This window comes from Thunnus thynnus, chromosome 6 (assembly GCF_963924715.1).
Source record: "Thunnus thynnus chromosome 6, fThuThy2.1, whole genome shotgun sequence".
NCBI classification, from domain to species: Eukaryota; Metazoa; Chordata; class Actinopteri; order Scombriformes; family Scombridae; genus Thunnus; species Thunnus thynnus.
The window spans coordinates 2,951,558-2,975,185 of NC_089522.1; the positions used below are offsets into that span (position 1 = coordinate 2,951,558).

At 42.4% G+C, this 23,628-nt stretch overlaps 1 protein-coding gene across 1 annotated transcript; it reads left to right on the forward strand.

Moving 5' to 3' along the window:
• The first annotated feature begins 1,224 nt into the window (after positions 1-1,224).
• On the forward strand, positions 1,225-22,516 carry pard6b (par-6 partitioning defective 6 homolog beta (C. elegans)). The gene is made up of 3 exons (XM_067591312.1): positions 1,225-1,612; positions 3,325-3,547; positions 18,450-22,516. Exons 1-3 carry the CDS (start codon positions 1,550-1,552, stop codon positions 19,379-19,381), a joined length of 1,218 nt encoding a protein of 405 aa, XP_067447413.1. The 5' UTR covers positions 1,225-1,549; the 3' UTR covers positions 19,382-22,516.
• Positions 22,517-23,628: the final 1,112 nt, after the last annotated feature.

Sequence of the window (23,628 nt, forward strand, 5' to 3'; positions counted from 1 at the left end):
TTTTTGTTAGATTTTGGCACACAATTAGGATATTTACAGTCATGGAAAATAACTTATGAGGTTTCTGGTGGGCTACAAAGTGGGAGTCTATGATGGAAGTGTGAGTCACATATAAATGATGCATATCTTTTCGGTATTTCTTATTTAGTAATACTATCAACTGTTAAGGGAATAATTCCTAAAGGAGACCTTGAAAGGGCTTATAATAATTTCACTGATGGTGGTGCATTTATTTAACAAATTATGGAAATGGCCCACTGAGATGAGATATTAGATTAATTATCTCACATGTTCCCTGTTCTAGTATTGACCCATCAATTTGGAGCGAAGTTGTTAGCTCCTGTCAGGGCACAGAATTACGGGATTAGATTTGTGTCATAATAATTGAACAAAATCTCAAAAGAATCAAACAAAACCAATTTAATTGAAACTGAATAAAAATAAACTGAAACAAAAGAAACAACCTCAAAAAACTCAAGAAACTCAAAAACAACATTTTCAGTTCTAAATTTTTCAGTTCTGACACAATGCTCTCATGAGGACAGGTGTTACGTCTGCATTGGCCAATTACTTTTGGGGGAACAGGTCAATGGTCCAAATTGGAACCAGTGGTACAACTTATGACTCATGACTGTATTATTTCCTCCCACCAATTGGTTACAGAAAAATTCAGAACTGAAACTCAAAAATTCAGCAGTGAAATTGAAAAAAAGTGACTGCAAAAGAGAAATCCAGATCAGTGAAAGAAAAAGTATATTGTAATCAAATGTTTTACTCTTGTATAATTTTATTGTAAGTTTTGCCTTTTTTGTTTCACTTTATTTTTTATTCACTTTCAATTCAATTTGTTTTTTTTTATTCTCAAATTATTTCACGTCAAGGACCCCTAAACTGACACAAATTAGACTATGGACCCCCATCTGATAATATTTTTGCTTTTGTTTTTTATTTACTTTTATTACACAAAGTGTATGAAACCCATGACCAAAACAGTCACACATGCTGTCATTGTGTTACTTATGGATGGAATTATAGTGAAAATAAATTATTCCCCTTTTTGCTGGGAACCCCCTGGAATCCCCTCAAGGACTCTGGACCCCACTTTGAGAACCACTGACATACAGAATCTGATGGGACTGGAAAATAGAGGGCTCTTATTTTGAAGTCAAGGGTGAGGGAAAACCAGAGACTGAGACTTTTATTATGAAATGTCGCGTCGCCAGGCAGCTCTACAGGCGCAGAGAGAGAAGAAGAAGAAGAGGAAGAAGAAGAAGAAGAAGAAGAAGAAGCAGAAGCAGAAGAAGCGGTGGAGAGTCCGACACACAGCGGCAAGTATGACAGGAGACAAGTTTACAGGCTGAGCTAGGCTGGTTGGCAGCCGTTGTCGTACTTGGAGAGACAACGCAGAACGCTGGACGTCGAGAAATCCCTGTGCAGCCTGTTTTACTTCCAAAGTAACATTACCTGGTGGACACGTACAGTTTGGATACAGAGCGGCGGCGGCGGCAGGAGCAGCAGGGCGAGTGTGTGAGTGCTTTGGCGGCGAAACATGAACAAAAACCACCGAGTGCCGAGCAACCGTTCTCTGAGTGCCGTGGAGGTGAAGAGCAAGGTGCATATGACAACTTTTTGTCCTGTTTACTTGCTATATTTGTAGTCTCACCTCTCCGTGTGATGGCCACTCTGGCTAATTTAGCCTGTTAAGTGGCTTGGTAGCAAGTTACGATGTCGCACAAATTAGCTAGCCTACATAGATACAAACAGATAAAACTCATTTGGTCAACATATGTTTTGTTGCTGTGACTCGCTGTCTGGCGGCTCTCCGTGTTTAAAACAGTGATGTTTACCGTGAATTTGGTAAGTTTGACAGCTAGCTCGTTAGTTTGAAGGTGGAGGTTATTATCAGCTGACGCCGCAGTGAGCCAGTGTCACCTGTGACAGCCTCCTCCCCCTGCTCAGTCCCAAATATTGACTCAAGGTTTGAGTCTGAGGGATGGATCTTCAGGGCGCTTATTGCTGCTCAAAACTAGTTTTTTTTTTAGACCTGCACATGTTGACACTCTTAACATACTGTATGTGTTGATGCCATAACCTTTCAAGAAAACATTATAACATTATATGACTGCAATAACATGATTATTTCTATTTTCGATTAATCTGTCGATTAACTTCTCGATTAAACGATTAGTTGTTTGGTCTATAAAATGTCAGAAAATGGTGAAAAATGTAGACCAAAGCCCGAGGTGACGCCCTCAAATGTCTTATTTTGTCCTGACCAACAGTCCACAACCCAAAGATTAAGTTTATTGTCATAGAGGACTAAATAAACCAGAAAATATTCACATATAATAAGCTGGAACTTTTTTTCCTTAAAAAAATTACTCAAAACAATTAATTGAGTATTAGAATAGTTGGCGGTTAATTTAATTATCAGTAACTAATCTAATCACTGCAGCTCTATAAGTTTTTCCCACCACTTTACCTAAAATAAGCATATGATCATTATTTGACTTTGTTCAGCTCTGTCCCAAACTGAGCAGTCTGGGGTCATTTTAAATGTTTTGTCCACTCATGTTCTAATGTATACCAGAAACAGACTGTCTGTTTTGTTTCCCAGCTTATAATTAATATAATTCAGCTTTTCACCAGTGTTTAAGATGGTTTGTGTCCAGGTTGGCAGTGGATTGTAGATCATCTTTTGTCAGTGCTGGGCAACAGTAACCACAACACTTTGTACTCCTCATCAACACCACCAATGGGACATTGTGCTCAGTCTCGGCTACACGGTTACCTACAGATTAGGCATGCGCAGCCATTGATCCAGTCAGACCACAGTGATTACTACGTTACTCATAGGCCAACAATGTGTTTTGTGGAAATGCATTTGTGCTGAAGACACATAGTCTTTACTACAACAACTGCATACCAAACATTCTGTCAGGCAGCGGGAGTAGACAACACTGTTCAGTCTTGAACATACTGCATCCACAAACTCAGAAACTTAGAGATACACAGGCATCTCAAAGTCTTCATTAATAATTCATCACATGTGGTGTGTTAGCTTGGTTGACAGATACATACAGCCTACAGTGGTTTTGGATCCATCTAGGCTACCGTACCAGTGTATGCTTATTAATCACAGCCCCAAATCTCAGACCCTTTAAGGAGATGTTGCTTTATATTGTGTGCATGCATTGCAGGTGTAAGCTTTTTACTGCATCTCAGTTATCTGATGGTTTCTTTGTCTCTTAAATCAGTTTCCCCATCTCCCTCAAACAAGTGCTCACATGTGTATTTCTGTCTATGACTGTGCCACACCACCAGTTTGGTGCAGAGTTTCGTCGGTTCTCTCTGGATCGTTCGAAGCCAGGTCGCTTCGATGAGTTCTACGGCCTCCTACAGCACGTGCATCGCATCCCCAACGTGGAGTTGTTGGTGGGCTATGCTGACGTGCACGGCGACCTGCTGCCCATCAACAACGATGACAACTACCACAAGGCCATCTCCACTGCCAGCCCTCTACTCAGGCTGTTCCTGCAGAGGAAAGGTAAGTGCAGAGAACATGTGTTTGAACAATGCATTCTAGTTTCCACCAGTTTGTTAGCTGAGAATAGTACAGCTTAGACATACGGGATAGGCTGTTGAACAGGAGGATATGCTGTTAAATGTTGTCTACATAATCCAAAAAGTCCAACAAGCTTTTATGTTAAATATTGTTATGAAACTTTAGCCTGCATGTTGCTTATGTATTTGCAAGGAAACTACTGAGCCACGTCCTTTGGTGTCCTACTTCTGACTGGTATATCTAAAGATCAGTGACCTTGCTGGGAAGTAGTGTGTGTTTTATAAAGATTATCTCACTGCAAGAGCTAGACAAAACAAAAAAGTAAGGATAATGAGCTGTAAAGAACTGACATATTTTTGCTGTTTTGCTCCTCTCAAATTATGTTCCATAAAAAAAAGACAGTCAGTATAACACCATGGCCAAACATGGTCAGATTCCTCAGCAGATTGATAAACACTCAGTACTTATCACTGTTTTTTTGGCACGGCAGGCTGATGGGAGGTTGGTTCTGACTGCTGACGGTCAGTTTTAGGAAATAAGGGTTTCGAGTTCAACACATTCACTACTTGTGTGTCTTCTTTACTTCCTCACTGCTGTTACCAGTAATCATTATCTATTACATGCTATCACTTATCTTTTCAGGGTTGGGGGATGATGTTAGTCGTAGCACTAAGACATTTTGGTCATCATTTGTTCATGTTTAGGGATTAGCATTAGTCCTTTTCTGTCAGGCTGCATATATAAAAAATGTTTCTGTAGGTTTTGAAGGGAATCTTAACTAATGAGTTGCTGAGTCTGACCTGTTGAATGCAGGGGGGGGGGGGACCTGGGGTCTGCTGGCCGGGGCAGTTCAGGCCGCGCGCTCTGTTGTGTTTAAGCTGTCTCGCTGTGCCATATGACCCTATAGAAGCTAAGCCACTTTGTCAGGAGGAGATTAGTGGGGTCACTGTGTTGCGCTGCATGGGACCGTGTTTCAATTACACGCTCCAGACACTAGCCCCACGCTGTGCTCACTGCTGCTCACGCACACGCACACACACACACACACACACACACACACACACGAAAACACAGGCAAGCAGGCATCACACATCAGTCACAGATAAGCACTACCTCAACTCAGAAGACACACACACTTACGCAGCTACAACCCCCTACACACCCCATCACCCCTCCTGATTTATTTACCCGCGTACCTCACTGCTAAGCGTGGGGAGCAGTTGGTCCAAGCTTAAAAAGCTCTGCGGTGTGCAGATGCAGCAAATCGGCAGCTTATACACCATTATGTATCTGCAGACAGCAGTAATAGTGATGACTCTGTAGCAAGGTAATGGCTTCTCTATGTTGGGGTCAAGCGAGGTATGTCACGCCAACTCCGAGTCTTTTGAACACTGAATGCTCGGGGCTGTTTGTTTAAAAGTATTGGAATGTATAGTAAATGATAAAGTGATCATATCTTTGAAATGATAATGAGTCATTCATGACCTTGTTTGTTGTTATGGTGATATCTGCACTAATGACCCTACACCTGGCCGTTTCCTTTGTTAAAACCCTCTTTTGACAAGGCGAGTTAAGTCCCAACTCTTCCATGTTATCAGCAGCACAGGAGGAAGGTTACAGTGGAAGGTTACAGTGGGAGGTTATAGTGGGAGGGTCACACCTGTGCTACACAACCACAAATTTCTTGACTGCTGATCACTAAACCAGTTTGTGGTTAGAGCACTAAAGCGTATCAGTGCATAGTTTGTAGTGTCGTCACAAGCTGGCTTCTAATGGTACGAGGCTGCTTTGAGACCGGAACTGAGCGATTATGTAAATGTCTGAGATGGTCAGTGGTTAGATGTGATGTGAATGGTTGTTATTGCATAAGAGCAGGACTTCAGACATGGTGGCAGTGTGGGCCAATGTTTGTTCTTCCTCAGCCTGCAGGAATGATTCAGTGAAACTGTAATACATGTATATCTGGGAAATGTGTCTGGACACTCAATCTTCAGCCTCCAGTAAAGGTTTACAAAAGACAATTTCACTTGACTTGATATGTGTGTGTGTGTGTGTGTTAGAAGAAAGAGTGTCTAGTGTCATGTGAGGTTATTTTTAGCACTGCATTTTATATGTCTGGAAGACTAAATATAGGCTATTTTTATTTCAGGCTCAGTGCTCTGTGGGTTTGCTTCATTCACAGTGTTGTGCAGATGGTTGGACTTTGATTAGATTTATTTGACCTATCGAAACAAATATATATAAAAATGTCAAACACTGCAACAAATATATATTCATTTAAAATGTTGAGGACACAATACAGTTAAAAGATATTTTATTTCCATTGTGGTGACCTGTCCTGGCAGACAAAGATAGTAAGACAAGCCACAGATGACTAAGGTACCGTGTACCATCACATATGGATGGATGTGAGGCTGTGAGTGTCTGTCGCTGTATTGTTGTGGTCTGGTTGTTGAATAAGGCCCACATTGTTGTTGTCTCTGCATCAACGCTACATCGCTGACCAGTCACTGCAGAAAAACGGGGTGTTTGTGTTTGAGTGTTTGGACGCGCGTCAGATAGCGACTACCGGAAAACTGCTTCAAAACACACCAATAGCACTGTGCACCGGGCATCCCCTTCACCCCCGCCCCCACATCTGTGAACAATGTGTCGATGACTATCGAGCTGGCAGCGAGGTGTCCACTGTTTACTTGTTGTCACGGCAACACTGAAGAGAGGCCAGCTTATAGGTGGATTAACAGCACTGGAGTCTCTTTTAAGGCTGATGGGAGCTGCAAAGCATGCTGGGAGCAGTGCTGCTAGCACTTAAAACTACAACTTCATCTGACATGTGGATGTGTCTGATATTCTCATGCATACTTTGAGCAGTGTATGTGTCAGACACACTAGAAAAATCAATAAGTTGTGAATGATATCCAATCCAGGAAGTACATTAGCGTTCACTGACAGATGAAAGATGTTAGGAGCCGTTTCCTGGGCCACACTTTGCTAAGCTCAGTGTAAACAGAGAACAACAATCAGCTGTTGATGACAAAACTGTCTGTTGATTTATGTTGACATTAGATTGTCTGTAAAATCTTTTTTCTCATCATCCTCATATTAGCGATCAGCTGTTTTAGATGCTCTCCCCGTGCGGTGTTTGATTTGGGTGCTTCATAAATCATGTTATATTTGTATATGACATCGTACATGGCAACAGATTTTTATTGGATTACAAGAACTCAGCAGGGTTGTGTTGTTGCTCATAAAAACAATGTGATATAATCAGTCATGAATGTGGACTTTGATTGGAGAGAAAATGATGATTATTGCAACTCAGGTGTGGTTTGTGATTCACACCCAGGTTTATGTTTGATTGGCTGTAAACATGGCTGTCAGAAGAGATTCTCCTGGGTTTGAAAGTCACCATGTTCGCCTGTATCAGTCATCCAGAACATTCTTTGCAATTGTACACACACACACATACACAGTGTTTCCAGGTTGTCATGCATGCGGTGGTGGTAGGTAGCTTGTCATTCTCTCTCAGGGCGTGGGTTTGTTTGGTGATGTTGTGTACGCAGTTTCAGTCACCAGTAAGGTAGATGGAGAGGGACAGGAATGCTTGTATTTGCATATCCCAACAGGGACTGCCTTTAGAAATTAGTAACCAGCGCATGAGTCATCCAGTCAGAGAAAAGGAAATGTGCAGTGTGAAAGTACAACACAGACAAAGTCTACCCACCCTGCAAAGTAAGCACAGGATAACCGCAGCGGTGGTAAGACTGAGCAATGTAACGAAAGGGAGAGACAGTGTAGGTGAGAATGTGAGCGTGATGACTTGTCTGACAGATACAGAGAGGCAGATGAAAAGAGGAAGAAAAAAAAAAGGTTTGAATTAAAGAGACAAAGAATAAAAAGTTAGAATATGTGAAGAAGACACAACATGTAAGAAAAGAGAGATTTATATGTTGGGCGTGAGATGAAAGGATTTAGAGGGAGTAGTGCTGGCAGGTGTTATGGATGTCATTTTCCCCAAGAGAGAAGATAAGGAGCGTGATCAGTGAAAACAATAGAAATCAGCCTCCCCTCCTCTGATTCTCAAGTTTTCCACAGAGCATGAATTATTCCCTGGGATGCTGAATGTAATGAGTGAGGGAGCGATTCCACCGGAGGAGGAATGCATTGAGGATGAACATATCTTAGGCCTAATAAGAGAGATGGAAGGATGAGAGAGGGAGAGAGAGAGTAAACAGTATTAAAGAGGGAGTAATGTATAAGGCATTGTTTAGGCAAGGCATGTAATTAGAGATGCGGGGAAAGGAGAGGGAGTCATGTAAGTGTGATAGGAATGCAACAAGAGGGAGAGAGAGAGAGAGAGAGAGAGAGAGAGAGAGAGGAGGATAGTGGGAATAGTATTAGTGAGGGAGGAATGCAGAGTGAGGCCCTAGCTGGGGAGGGTGGGAGAGAGAGAGAAAGAAATGAAGAGAGAGTGAAAGAGAGGGAGAGAGAGATGGGGGGGGGGGGCATTTTGCATGGAATGTGGCCAGCCTCTGATCACGTCTGCTAGATAGATTAGACAAGACAGCAGCTCAGACCGGACCCTCCGCTACAGAGCCCAGCTCGATCAACAACGGGGATAGACGGACAAGAGGAAGAGAGAGTGAACGGCAGAGAAAGATGGAAAGAAAGCACAGAACATTTTTAAAATAAGAGAGAGCGCACAGCCTGGCAAGCTGAAACATCACTCGTTACCCCTCCAAACCTGGCTGGACTTGCTGCAAGAAGATGTAGGGAGGGTGGCTCGGATAGAAGGGTGGAGGGGGGGAGATGGTAGGAGTCCAGGCTCTCTGTTATAAAGTCTGTCAGAATTTCTCAGCTCAGAGTCGGTTAGGAAAGATGAATGGATAGAGGGAGGGAAGAAAACAGGAGGAGATCTGGAAAAAAAAAAAAGAAAAACAGAGACTGGATGAGAAAGAAACAACACTTTTGGACAGACAGAGAGAAAGGGAGAGGTGAAAGAGAGGGTGCAAACTGGCAAAGTGAGTGGGAGGAAAAAAGAAAGTGGACTCTTGACCACTACAGACTATAACGGTTGAACGGTTAAACTGAAAAAGAAGAAGGATGGTGGGTGGGATGGAGAGAGGGAACGGTAGAGAGCGAGCTGTACTTTGGACAACAGGAAGGAAGGAAGGAGTGTACACAGATAGTTTCAGGTCAGGTGTGATGTGCTGTAACGGAGACTGTTGAACTTTGTCAGCTGGATACTCAAAAGACATGTCATAAATGTTTGCTATTATATTGCTGCTGTTGGAGAACCCCCCCCCCCCCATACCGTCACAAACAAAGAGCCTTGTATTAAACCATTTCAGTTCATGTCACTGGTTTTTGAAAGTGTTCCACAAGACCACAGATGGATTTTTCCCCTAACAAAAAGAAGAGCATGTAGTCATGTAAAAACACATGAATATTTCATGTTTCTTATCACCACCTGTGCGATCCGTACACCGGGCCTATCTTTTATTTTGGCTTTGCTAGCAGACTGATGCGTGTCTTGCTGGGTGTTGTAATTAAAACACATTCTTTCTGTCTGTTGGGCTCGGTGTTCCAACGATATCGATATGAAACATGATAACTGATACGCTTATCTGTGAGTTTCTTCCAGCATGCCATTCCAACATATTTACCCTGGCTAGCAATGCACCATAGTCAGCAGGCTTTGACACGCCGCTCCCAAACACTGTTTGCCTTTACGTAACTACTGTTTGTACCGAGTGTATTTGCTCTTTAGCCATACATTCAGTCTTTACAACTTCATGAAACTATAGTAAATTGTTAATTTGGTAATACTTTAAATGTAGCATTTCTAAGCATTATATGAACAGTCAATAAATGGTTTATAACACACTGTAATGTAGTTGTAAGTTTTAATTAATGTAGATTGTTGACAACATGCTGCACATAATGAATTAACACTTAACAATGTCCTTCTATCTGCCTACAACAACATTATAGTGTGTTATTAGCATGTATTTAATGTCTTTATACAGCTTCTGAATGCTACATAGAGGGACTCTCAGTAAAGAGTTACTGCCAAGGTTAAAAGTCTCCTGACTGTTTGTCTTGGAAACAATAAAGTGCAGATTTGAAGTAATGAATTTGAGGCTTTAAGTGAATGATCAACACAAGGTTCGTCAGGCTAATTTAAGCTAAACAATTCGACTTAATCTCCTGACACTGCCCTGCCAGATTAAATAAACACTGATAAGCCCTTTTGACAGCAGACGTTTTGACTCGTCATAGATGGAAAAGCGCAGGTGTTACTAATAACATTAACAATGGCTCTGTTCTATTCAGACGTCCCAGTCATTTACGACAGTGTGACAGTGAGCCAGCATACACAACAGCAGGAGCCTGAAAGTGACGCAGCTCAATGGAATTCAGGCGTCATTAATTTTTACACTTGTGCTTTTTCTTAATTTGACATGTCAAAATGTGTTCTGTGATGCACTGGTGCGTTTTCTTTCAACTCTGTCATTCTATAAAGGCTTTTGGTGCCTCGAGCTTTAGTGCAGTGGACTAAAAGTTCACCTTGGCAATGTGAAATACGCCTCAATGTCCAGATCTAACTGCAGGTTGGCTGTGTTGTCTTCCAGGGTCAAATGCTGAAGGCAGGACAGAGCCAGAAGCACAGAGTCCCCCTGCCCGTCCATCCCCAGTAAAGTCCCTATTCAGACGCATGAGTGACAGACTTGTGAGGCTAGACTTGGGCTCCCCCAACCCACGCGGTTGCTCCTCCCTCCCTTGTTCTCCCCCGTCCTCCCCAACGTCTAGTCCTTCCTCTTCCTCCTCCTCCTGGAGGCTAAATGTAGCGGGGCTGCGTAGAATGCTCCGCTTATCAGACCCAGATCTAGCCACCCCACCCCAGACTCATCCTCCTTCTTGTAACCTGGTACTGAAACCTACATCCCCAAGTGACCTGCCCTGTTCCCCTACCCCACCCTGTCCCAAGCTCAAAGCTAGCCTCAGCCCCAGGCACATCCCTGCTCCCAGCTCTGTTCCCATGGCTACGCCGAGAGACATGCCGAGTCCAAGCACCAGCCATAGTCCGTCCACTACCGGTCCAGTGCACATGTCCCATGCTGACTCTTAGCTGCATGACTCCCTCATCAGATCTGTACTTGTTTTACCATTCCTGTCCCAGACAAACCCTTATTTCCAAACCACGTGCTACATGTGTTGTCTTAACGCCGAGTCCTGTGCTTGATAAACCTGTTGTAGCAGCTGTGGTTTGAAAAATCGCAGGAGAGAGAGAGAGGACAGACAGTTTAGCCCGGGAGCAAAAACAGAAGGATATCGGAGGCCGAAAGAGGAAAGACCGCAAGACCAAGAGGGACAGACAAAAAGGCTCCTGCTGAGAGATGGACCCAAGTGACAGATTGAGTGAAGGGCACAGGGGAGAAAAATGGGAGGGTGAGGAGAGGAGGTATTGCAGGAAGGAGAGAGGTGTCTGTGTCAGCACAAAAAGGAATTGATGGAATTGCTTCATACTGCAGTGAGGAGATGCAAACATGCACACAGGAAAGTACTGTACATGAGTGTAGACAAATAAAATATACAAATCAAGTCCAGTAGTGAGCTGTGTTCATTGTTTGCATGCAGCGACATGAAACTACAGTGTAGATTTTAGTTTCTGTATAATTTGATGAATAGCTGCCGTCAAGACAGGGTAATAAAGCAGGACTGATGAGCGAGATAGAGAATTCATGAGTGAGATGAGGTATATGAGGAGCCCTAGAAGCAGGCTAATGTTCATGACCAGAGTCTTCTGAATTATGGATTTAATAAGCAATTCTTCAAATTGTCAGCTGCATCACACATCAAGGCTCGGTCTTTGCTCTGCCTCACACCTCTGCAGGTCTCTACACCGCAGCATCTATCTTTCCCAAACGCCTCCTATTCTCTGTTTTCTCGCTGTCCCTATTCCGTCCTTTCCGCTCAACGCTCTCCCTTTGACCTCCCCCCCCCCCCCCCCCCTTCCATTTCTTTCCCCCTCTCTTATCAGCAGCATTAAGGCGCTTTTATCTGGGCTGTGCCAGGGAGGTATGCTCACCACACCAGGAATAGTAACCCTCCGGGAATTTACTCGTTTGAAAGTTTTTTTATCACCTCCTCCTCTCTTTTCCTTTCTTCTTCTTCTCTCTCTCTCTCTCTCTCTCTCTCTCTCTACTCTGTCCGTATTTGCTGTATTCCCGTCTTTCCTGCCTGTTTCTTGTCTTTTGTTTTACACCACCCCTGGTTTTTCTCATCTACACAAGTTCACATTGACACACACTCATTCCCCCTCCTCCTCCTCCTCCTCCTCCTCCTCCTCCTCCTTGTATCGTTCTGTGTCAGGAACACCGTGGCACAGACTGTGTGGTGGACTTGTCATCAGTAAACCTGACTATTTCCAGAACACCACAACCTTCAACTTCATGTCTTTCCCTTTGTTTCTTACTCAGACTCTGGAGACGTGCTATGTTTGGATACTGTAGACTGGTTTCATGGACAGCAATTATTATATTATATATACTATATTAAAAATAAATGGCTTTTAGCGGGGTCAGCACTTATGCATCTGTACAGTATATTATTAGATTTTCTCCAGTGATTAATTTTTCTGACCTAGTTCATAATACTCACTAATCAGTCACTGTTATCCCTGTAGCTGTAATTATAAGGGCCTAGTAATAGCTACAGCAATGCTGAGTTACTGTCCCTTTAAATTTTGTGACCATACAATTCAAGATTTTTCTACTTTTTACATTCATTGTATCCCTTTTAGAGCAGCTGGAATATAACTATGGATGCAGTAGTGTTAGTAACACTAGAAGTAGTAGTGATAGTGTTAGTGCTGATGACTGTCATGTAGCTCGTTCCTGATCGTGTTGTGTCACCTGCACACAGTATCAGGTTTCACTGACACAGCGCCCAGGACGTACCAGGAAGTAATGGATTGTTGGAGTCATCGTTGTCGTCAGGGATCATTGTTACAAGGAAAGCCGGAGCTTCGTCATCCTGTATCAGTGTAATTTTTAGGGTGTAGTGGTTACTGAAGAAGTGGGTGTAGTAGAGTACTATGAATAATCCTCTGTTAATGAGTGCTGGAGCAGGTGTGTGCATGAGTGGCGTGATAGAAGGAAGTATATTAGTGTTGATTGTAAAAGACGTTGATGTTCTGTGTGTAAAAAGCATACTTCACGTTTTTGGCAGAAGCAAACAGGAAGTGTCACCGACAGAGATAATGGTGTCAATAGCTTTGCCCGCACATCCCACTTATTCTGAGCCATTAGCATCGGCTCTTTTAAAAGCCAGAGTCCAGAGTTGGAGCACGATGCACCCAGAGAGTGTGAAGAATAGAGCACTGAGAGAGATGACGTGTTTGACCGATGCTTACCGGTTTGCTCAAGTGGTTTCCTCTCCTTAGGCGGAATTGTCTTAGAGTGAAGTCAATGTCGTGACGGAGATGCATTAGTTGTTCACCCTGTGTGTATGTGTGTGATGGTTATATACTAGAGATAGGAATGACTTAAGCATTATTGTGTGTGTGTCCTCACATGTGTTGGTGTATGTTGGGTTGTCATTTTCTCCTCCATTGCTTCGCTTTTTTCGCTCCTCACTGACTCCATTCAAAGTGTGAGAAATCAAAGAAGTAACTGCATAGTTGGAATACCTAACCTGTGCAGAGCCATGGCAAGTGTTGGGCAGGGGATTATGTTTTTATTCAGGGTTTGTGAATCATGCATGAACACTGATTTCGATATACTGCAGGTGTGTCTTTAATAGTGGTTGTCATCTGAGGAGATGAGCATTTTTGGAAAAGATAACCAACAGAGCTGGTGTCTGGTTTGGTGATGTAGATACAGAATCTGTATCAGTGGTTAAAGGGGTCTCCAGTCATTTAGAAATGCACTTCCATTAAGTTATGACGCTCACAAGAGACAGATTAAAACAGAAAAGGTCCAAATAAAACAAGCAGAGGCAGAGATATCCTGAAGTCTCTAATATGGGTCAAGCATAAACCATGGGATCCTACGTTCCCCATAATGCAACAAATAACATGTTTTTGTTGGACCCTCTGTGCTTGTCTTTCAAATTCCACATTCCCAGTTTGCTTCCTGTATAAATGTATAGTCTCCAAGCCCAAGCTAGATAACCCTGATGACATCACTACGACGTCTTCATAGAAGACAAAGCTCCCTAAGAGCCACTGAAGAGATTATTCAACTGTTTTCACAGGATGTTTAGTACAGTCGATGTTTAATAAATTGACTGTTCGCTAAACCTCTGCCCCGAACAGAGTTTGTCCAATCATAGTTTAGTAACCATGACTTTGCTCTGCAGGCCTGTCAAGCTTTGTCAACGTGCCAAGAAAGTGTGCATAGAGCTGCAGTAAGAGAGATTCTATCTCAAGAGTTTGGAGGGTGGTGTTTCTTTTTTCAGCCTTTTCAACATCAAATAATAGAAGAGCAAAGCTGTCAGAAATAGATTAAACGGTGTGTTTGTTTGCGCAAATATGCAAACATTAGCATGTCCTGCTTGGCAGCTTTCTACCTACAGCAGTAGCCTAACTCAGATCCTTCCAAGGCCAAGAAGCATTTTAAACCCTTTCCAGCCGAGGGAAATGTCAGCAGCCCTGTGGGGGAACTTTACACTTCAGAAAGTCTCACATTTTCCTCATCATACTTATAATAATAGGAGCAACTAGCTCTATACTGCAATACACAAGAAATGTGTCTTCTTCATGAATCATCAACTGGTGAAGATATTGCCTGAGATGTGCAGCTTTAGCCTTTTAGGACAATATCATGCATGTAGCCTTCAAGTGTATATTCACAAGCCTTTCAAAGGGTTCTCAGTTTATAACGGGTCTGCTGGATGCATAAAAAAGTTAGCCGGAAAGAATGTTTCTTAACCAACTCATGGAGCTAACGTTAGCTTATTAGAGCTGATGGCAACTGTTGCTAGCAGATTTGATTTCACCCGGCAAATTGACGCTGGAATAAGAGAAATACTTGAGTGGTAAATCTGCCACTGTTACTATTATAAATGCCAGAATAGGAAGTTTGACAGGCAATCGGTGGCATTTTCTTCCTTTTATTGTTCAGTACACAGTGAAGTGACATGCAACAAAGGTCCTTGGCTGGAACTGAACCAGGGACGCTGCAGCCACGTGGCATGTACAGCGACCATCTGGCCAGGGGGGCTCCTGGAGTCCCCCTTAATGGACATGTGGGCCATGGGTTGAGGGAACTTAAAGGCGTACTATGCAGGATTTGTTGGTTGGTGTACACCCTGCGTGCTGTTATTGGCTGGGGGCTACACACCCACTGCCCAGAGGTTGACGTCCAGAAACGTTCCAAACACAGCAAAATAATAATAAGAAAATACAGGCAGAGGGTCTCTGTAGATACAAACACCGCCACACACTTCTAGTGGGTCGTAAGTGATGATTGAGAGGGATTATTTTTGTATGAGTCTATACATTGTTTTTTAGGAAAATCCTGCATAGTATGTCTTTAAGGAATTGTGAAGAATTTCACCTTTTTGCGAAGAAAAAGTATAATTAACGGAAAAGCTGTTGTGTAAGAGCACACTGACGTGTCATATTGGCATTGATTTGTTGCAAATTGGTCCATAAATTGTTAGTTCTCAAATCTTGGCATTATAAAACCTTTCTATCTTCTTTCCACAGTTGACCTCTGATTGTTTCAATCATTAGTTGAACCAGCTGCATACATCTACACTTTGTCGCCACAGCATACGTCAATCATGCTTCATGTGTTTACTGAGCAGTGAGGGATTAAAAGTGATATATGTTATATATATTATATGTGCTACATATGCAAACCCACACAACAGCAGACACCAAATAACCTCACAACTGCTGTAAGAGTGGGATGTAGTATTACGTCTCATAGGCCCCAATCAATTAGACATTAGCTTCCTGTAGCTTCAACCATTAGCCAGGTAGCTTTTTTAGTGGCTCAGTTTGAGATGTTTCTGTCCTGTTGGCATGTTTGTGTGGTGAAAAAGTGCTAAACCTGTCCTAAAATGTTGACATTAATGAGTAACTGATATTGTTCCAAAGCCTGGTAGCTGGTTGTTGGTCATTCACTATTATGGACCACAAGCAGCCATTCTCTGCTAGCCAGCTGTGATTATTACACCATTGGTTTATTTTCCAGACCACTGATGGTGCTTTGATATTTTCACACTGCAACAGTGGTCAAACACTTGGTGTGTGTGCACATCATTGTGTCTTATTACAGATGCTATAAGTATCAATATTACAATGTTAAATATAAATGGCAATAACTGATCAAAATAAATAAATAAGATTGAACAGATTTTAGAATTATTTACATTTTTTGTGACTGTTATTGAGGCTTGTTTATATAGCAGTCACAATGACACCCACACACTGTATGAGCATACATCATATACAGTACCAGTATACAGCAGGTTCATGTTCTATTTTGCTACTATATTTCATGTGCAGCAGGCCTCACATTAACGTTTGTGTCCCAGGACCACCCCAAATATGAACTAACTTTTTAAGATCACTGGTCTAATATGTCATCTATTGAACCATTTGTGCCTCCATGATCAATTCATCTCAGCTGCTTATTCTTGAGCCCTAAATTTGAAAAGTGGAAATAAAAGAAGGCCATTTGTACTTCAACAAACGAGGAAGAGCGTTGAATATTTATATTGTGACTTGCCTATAGGCCTTTGTAGCCAATTAAAGTGAGAGCTTGGCTTCTGTGCTCTAACGAGCTATAATGTAGCTATGAGTTTCCAGGGGATTGAGTTTCTCTGTGCTCCTGTTCATTAGGGCACAAGCCTCATCTCTAACCACAGATAAACCTAATACATATGTGTGTGTCTGTGTGTGTGTGTGTTTTAAATGAATGTCTGCTTGTGTGTGCTCTGCAGATGCTTGCATATGTTGTTTCCATGCATGTGCTGTGATCAGGAAGCTGCATGCTTACATGTAGCGTTCGCTGCCGGAACCGCATCTCTTTGCCGTGTGTGAGCCAGTGAGTGGCCCTCAGGGACCGTCCTATTCTCTTTCCTCAACTATAACTCTATTGTCAGGTCTGGCCTTTCATATGCTGCAGATGGAGGGATGGTTTAGATGAAAAGAAGTCTATGCATGACTGCACCACAAGAACAAGCCCCGTGTCAGCGTGCGCAAGTGCTTTGAAACATCCACCTGTACGCCCTTTTTAGCATAACGCTCCTTTTTATAACAGCGTTCATGTGCATGGAAAGAGCACGGCGTGGAGAGAAAACAGCTTGATGAAACTTTTGCTTTTTGACCTCACAGACTCTTGTGAAGCTGTTGTTTCTATATTTTTCCTTGTGTGTTGTTGGCCTGTAAGGTCAGAGCTGGCAAAGATATAGTTAGTGTGTATACACTAGACTGGTGCCCCATGGGAACTGAAACGCGACACTGCTGCTCTTTCTCAGGACAATTGATCCTTTGTTTTGGTTGTAGGGATGGAGAGGGGAGTGGTGGGGTGCGTACCTGTCAGAACCTGAGAGCTGGAATCTTTATCAGCCACCTGAGTGGATATTTTCCCAGATTACACACACACACACACACACACACACACACACTGAGAGAAAGAGAGAGAGACAAATAGAGAGAGGAGAAGTATTCATTGTAAGATTGCCAGAGCTTTATTTATAGAGCACTTTCATCCAAGAACAGAAGAGTTTGAAGTGCTTTGAAAACAGCAAAATATGGAAAAGGTGAAAAAGTTGAAGACTTATTCAATAGAAAGTTGTCAAAAATAACAACAGAAATAGACAAAAACAGGCTGGATACTGGCAAAAATAGAACGAATGTCCCACAGATGTTAATATTTAGCTTCTTGTATTTCACTGGTTAACTATTAAAGAGCAAAGTTCCAGGTTTTCCCCCTCTTACCTGCCCAGCCCTCGGTCTAGTGTTCACACAGTGTAACAGTGTAAAGAACACTCTACATAACAAAGGGCAGTGTGCATCCCTTTGACTCATGCAGCTAAAATGTGGCCATAATATTCTTAGTTCAAATGTTTGTGACATGTCAACTCTACTTTATTTCTCATCTGAAATAGAGATGGCAAAAAATCTTTAAATGGAATAGTTTGATATTTGGGGAAACACACTTATTTATTTCTAGTCTTTTGCTAGACTAAGCTAATTGTCTACTAGCTCATCAATATTCACAACTAACTCTCCGCAAGAAAGCAAATAAGCGTATTTCTCCGATGTCAAGCTATTCCTTTAAAGGCAGTTGGTTTCATTTAGCAGTAAGGTCTTCATTGGCCTTTTTTTTTCTGAGAATGAACAATGAACAATCTGTGACAGCAACCATATGTTCATTAAATCTATAATACAGCATCTCTGCTCACCATATGCACCTGCAAGGCTGTATGCAGCATATGTAGGCTAATTTGTGGGTGGCAGCATGTCAGAGAGCGCTGATGAAGGACTAAGAATTGGACTGAGTGCCTGTCTGGTGTGGCATTTTGCATCAGTCCAACCTGAGGGGAGTTCTGGTGATCAGCGTCGTGTGTGTGTGTGTGTGTTCAGCACAGACACCCTGCAGGGATGCCTCCGGCTGAGAGCTGTTCCATTGCAAAGTATTGTTCATTCTCCTGATAGTACATGATGCAACAGAATGTCAGCCTGAATAACGACTTGATATAAAATGAGCCCCAGCATGATATTAATGGAAAATTAACCAGCATTTGATAACACGTGTTGTTTCTTTCTTCCCCTTCTTTCTGCCACCCTTTCCCCATTTTGTCTCCCTGTCACGCCTTCCTCTTCTCTGCTTCTCTTTCTCTACTTCCTTTTATTTTGCAGAGGAAGCTGATTATTCAACGTTTGGTACCGACTCTCTGACCAGGAAGAAAAACACGGTGCTTTCGGCAGTCCTTCTGCGGCCTGACACCAACAGGAAAAAACCGCCAGTTATCATCAGTCTCCCGAGGGACTTCCGCCCCGTCTCCTCCATCATTGATGTGGACATCCTGCCTGAGACACACCGACGTGTGCGCCTGTACAAGCACGGCCAGGAGAAGCCGTTGGGCTTCTACATCCGCGACGGCTCCAGCGTGCGGGTCACACCGCAGGGCCTGGAGAAGGTCCCGGGCATATTCATCTCTCGGATGGTTCCCGGCGGGCTGGCGGAGAGCACCGGCCTGCTGGCGGTAAACGATGAGGTGCTGGAGGTGAACGGTATCGAGGTGGCTGGGAAATCTCTGGACCAGGTGACGGACATGATGATCGCCAACAGCCACAACCTCATCATCACCGTCAAGCCTGCCAACCAGCGGAACAATGTTGTTCGCAGCGGAGGAGGGGGTGCGGCGTCCGGTAGCTCAGGGCGCTCATCGGACAGTGGTGCGAGCTACTACGGCTACTCATCGCAGAGTACGGTCGGCGCAGCAGCCTCCATGCCGTCGCACATCATCCAGAACTTCCCCGTCGGGGAGCTGGAGAGCGACGAGGACGACGAGGACCTGGTGATCGAGGCAGGAGGCGACGCCGAGCCCATCAGACGCGCCCCCTCCAACTACAGCATGCCCTCGCTGCCTCGCTACGAGCCGCACCTCAACCTCCGAGCTGCCACCACATCCACGTCCTCCATCTCCATCAACGCCAACGGGACCCTGCCGGCCAGCGCCAGCAGCGGATCACTAAGCAACGCCAACGCTACGTCGACCACGCCGTCGCCAGACAGAGCAATGGAGAGGCGGAGTCTGGAGGAAGACGGCACTGTTATAACCCTCTAGACTGGGCATTCACACACTAAACACTGGAAACCTGAAATGGACTCAAATACTTTGACACACACTTGGGGGAGTCATGGACCACCAGATGAGACACATCCCATTCCATCAAACATATTCATCCATACAGTGACTGTACCTGAGAAGCACAATATGTGTACATATTAAATCAACACAACAACAACACTGACACTAAAATGTTTGTACGTCCTAACATTTACACGTAAAACACTGCACCCAAGAATTCGCTCTTCTACATGCCAGTGACCCTGCACGTGTGCCATAGCGGTGACACATCCCCCCCCCCACAGAAACGTCAGAGAAAGAAAATGTCATTAGACAAAAACCTCTCTCCCCCTGCCCTTTACCTTATTTCCAAAAAATTAGAAGCACTTGTTTTTATTCCAAAAACTCTTGTTAACATGAGCTTCCACTAGAGAGTGAAGATGATTCTTTTAATCAGTCCTATGAATAGATGAAGGTACAAGTGAACGAGTGAGTTCTTCCCTCACAACACACACACACACACTGAAACAGGATTTTAGCTCGAGCTCTCATTGACAATCTGTAGTTGTTTTTTTGCCTTGTATCTCACCCCCACCTCTGCACCACACTCTGACCACTTCCCCCCTTCCCCCCCTCCCCCCAGGTGACCACAGCATGCAACCGGTAAACAGTTGCGGTACTCGAACGAGGTACCGAAATAATCTACCAAATGCTGAGATCTGCAATAATACTGTTTTTTTTTTATTAGAGGAGAAACCACCTTTAAAACAAGTCTGGGTCTTTTTGCGTCGGCTCAGATGCTTTTAACCACTGTTCTTAGCTGTGTTAATGATTGTCTGATCATGAATGGTTGATTTTAATCATTTGTGGGAGCAGCTTGTCTCTCTTGTAAAATCCCTTTACCATTAGGCATATGCTTTCTATTTTTGAATACTTTGTGATTCTTTTTTTTTTTTCTTCTTGTATCTCACAATTGATTTATATGACCAGCTTCCATCTGACCAATGGCAAGCTGCGAGTCACTAATCCTACCTGGGACAATGGGACATGTTAGAATGAATTCGCCTCACATATTTCCTTCATATTGCACTCCCTCTCCTTTCCATGACAAGGGCTATTTCCCCTGCTGCATGTGTACAAATGACAAAATGTGAATGTGATTTCATTTGTTTGTTTGTTTTTTTCTCTCTCTCTCCATTCTTTCTGGACCACGACTCAATATCTAATCTCAGTGCTGCACAGTATATTCATCTCTGTTGTTTTCCAGCCGGGTCCAGAGTTCACTGGGATGTGTACTGAGACATTCACATATGAAAAGTGTTCTCCAGTATTTCTGCACCGTGTCCTTTTCATATCTTCACTCCTTAAATTCAATGAATGGCACACTATGAAAGAATGTAACACAATAACTGTATTCTAAATAGTTAGTAGATATTGACTACGGGCCTAAATTGCACATCAATAGCTGGACTGTAACACATTGAGAGAGTAAAACTAACCGACCGTAGAAGTGAGCTGGTACATACAGCGATGTAAGAGAAACCCACCTGTGAGGTCAAGTAAGCCGTGGTCAGACTGAGTCATATTGAAACAAACACACATGCAGGTATGCATACCACACAAATCTATTCAGTTTCTATATTTGATAAAGGTGAGGCTGGTCTGTCTTATGTACAATGTCTCTCTGGGCTCTTGTCTGGATTTGGCATTTCCACTGAAGCTGTTGCTTCCCTTGAAAAGTCCCAACAAAACCCTGAAATGTTTCAACTGTTAGAGGCAAATTTGTGATTTTGGGCTATATAAAAATACGATTTGACTTTTGATTGCATTTTGGGTAGTGGAGTTTATCCACTATCATGTAATTTTTTTTATTGCAGCTTTAAATTGTATTAAATTGCACTTAACCTCAATTAATTTGATGATGAAATGACTCAGAAATGTGTGTGAAAGAAGTAATTCTGGCACCGTTTTAGTCCTTGGATGGTAACATTTATTGGAGGTAGACTGTATATCCATTACCCTCACATGCTGCTGCTAACTGCCTCCCTGAAGTGAGAGCAGATGGTCTATTATTTCCTTTATTGATTTTCAGCGTTTGCCCTTCTGTTAAAAGCGACTTTTGCTCACTCATTAAAACACGGTTGACACACATTCACAGACACTCTCATAGTTTATTGGCTTCATTTGAGCCTCTGTGCACTTGTGATGAAACACACAGTATATTCATATAGATCACCATCACACTAATTGTTCTGCTTATTGTTTGAATATGTGATGAGCCTATCAGACAGTGAATATCTATGACTGGAAACGACTTCAACCCACAGCTGGTGTATGAGCGTCCACTATTGTGTTTCAAGCTACTGTATATGTATGAGGTACTGTCTTTTTTTTTTTGGCCTTTTTATGGTACAGCAGGTACTGGTGGGACTCTGTCTTCTTTTTTTATTCCCTGCATTAAACCCAGTAATGAATGGTAATCTGAATGGAAGCATTTTAGAAATCAATGTTAATTTATTTTCTTTTTCTCTAACTGTACCACAGGACACTGGGATTGTAACCACGGCAACATTGTGTTATTTATTCTCTAATCATGCGTCCGCATATTTTCTTTCTTTGTACACATTTTATTACTTTATTTTTATAACTGATATGTTTTTGTTTATTCATGATTGTTGTTTTCGTCATAAATCTCATGATAGATGTTATTGCCCATTAGAGATGATTTAAGTAGGTGATTTTTGTTGTTCTGGCTAAAGCAACAGGAAAATCTGTGCAAGGCATGACACTTGTTATTTTTTTTCCATACTGTGAATTATAATTTTGTGGGAGAGAAACGGTTTTATCAGCAGAACCTCAAAACAGGCTTCATGTTTTCCTTTTGAGTCCGAATTTTTTTTTGTTTTTATAAGTGATCGAGCAACGACTTTTGCTTGCCAGATAAATCCTATGGTATAGATTTGTAATGAAGATTGTCAGTATTTTCATATTGATGCTATATATGATGTACATTTTTATCACATAATGAAGATGTTTTAAGATTCAACTGAAGATATGTATGAATAAATAGATGTACACCTGTAATTGCTGATTGGAGGAGCTGGATAAAATAAACTAATATGTAGCAATCTTCACTGTCTGGTGTTAATATTACTGCACTTGATGTCAAAAGACACAAACCTGGATAACAATACTATATAAACAGTGGTTGATTTAAAGGACAGGTTCACAATTTTTTAAGTGTGTCTTAAAACAACAGTCAGGTGTCCATATGAACACTGAAAGAGGTTTTCCTTGTGTGCAAAAATACATTTAAAAGTTTATCTGAAGTTCATATGAGGCTTCATCAGTCTGGGTAGTCACATCAAGTAGATATCTGACACATTTACAGCCTTTTTAGCATCAAATTCCCTCTTTGTGTTTCCTCGGACAGTGTTTCCCTGTTGAGCTGCGGTGAAAGTATAGTAACAAAAAGAGGAACTTTGGCATTAAAAAGACTAACACTGAGGGTATCTTTGATTTGATTAATTTGGACGGCTGAAACTTCCTGTTAGCTTCAGATAAACTTCAGCTTCAGCTTCAGGTAAATACATTTTTGTACAGAAGAGGACTGTGAATTTTGGCCCCGTCACTTACAGGCATTATGAAGTCAGTATGAACAGGAGTTAGGCCGTGCTTGCAATAATTTTTTTAACGCCTATCTCGAGAAAACGAGACTTGTTATCTCGAGATAACGAGATAATCAACCCGTTATCAGGAGAAAACAAAAGATAGTTTACTCTTATTGCTTATAATTTCTTATCAGAGATCAGGGGTGCTACACCAGCATTAGTGATGGGAGAAACAGTGGTTCACTGTTTCGAAGCATTTGATAGTCAAAATTGCGACATCTGCTGGGCAACTTTATATGTAAGGATTCGGGGCGAGATGTCCTGAAAAAGGCAAAATAAGGTAAACTCACTGCAGTCATCTGTTTTATGTTTTCCGTCATATTTTATTTAATAACGGTTATTTACCAAAAACTGTCTCAGTGTATGAATATACCCTCAGCCCTTACTACTTTTATAAAATCTATGATGAATTAGGGATGAATCATGACAGTGATCACTCATTCATTTTCGAGTTCTCCTTAATTATCCCATAATCTCGAGAAGTCGTTATCCCGAGTAGTGAACTTGTTATCATCAGAAAACGAGCTTTGTTATCTCGACATAACTACATAAAAGAATAATTGCAAACACGGC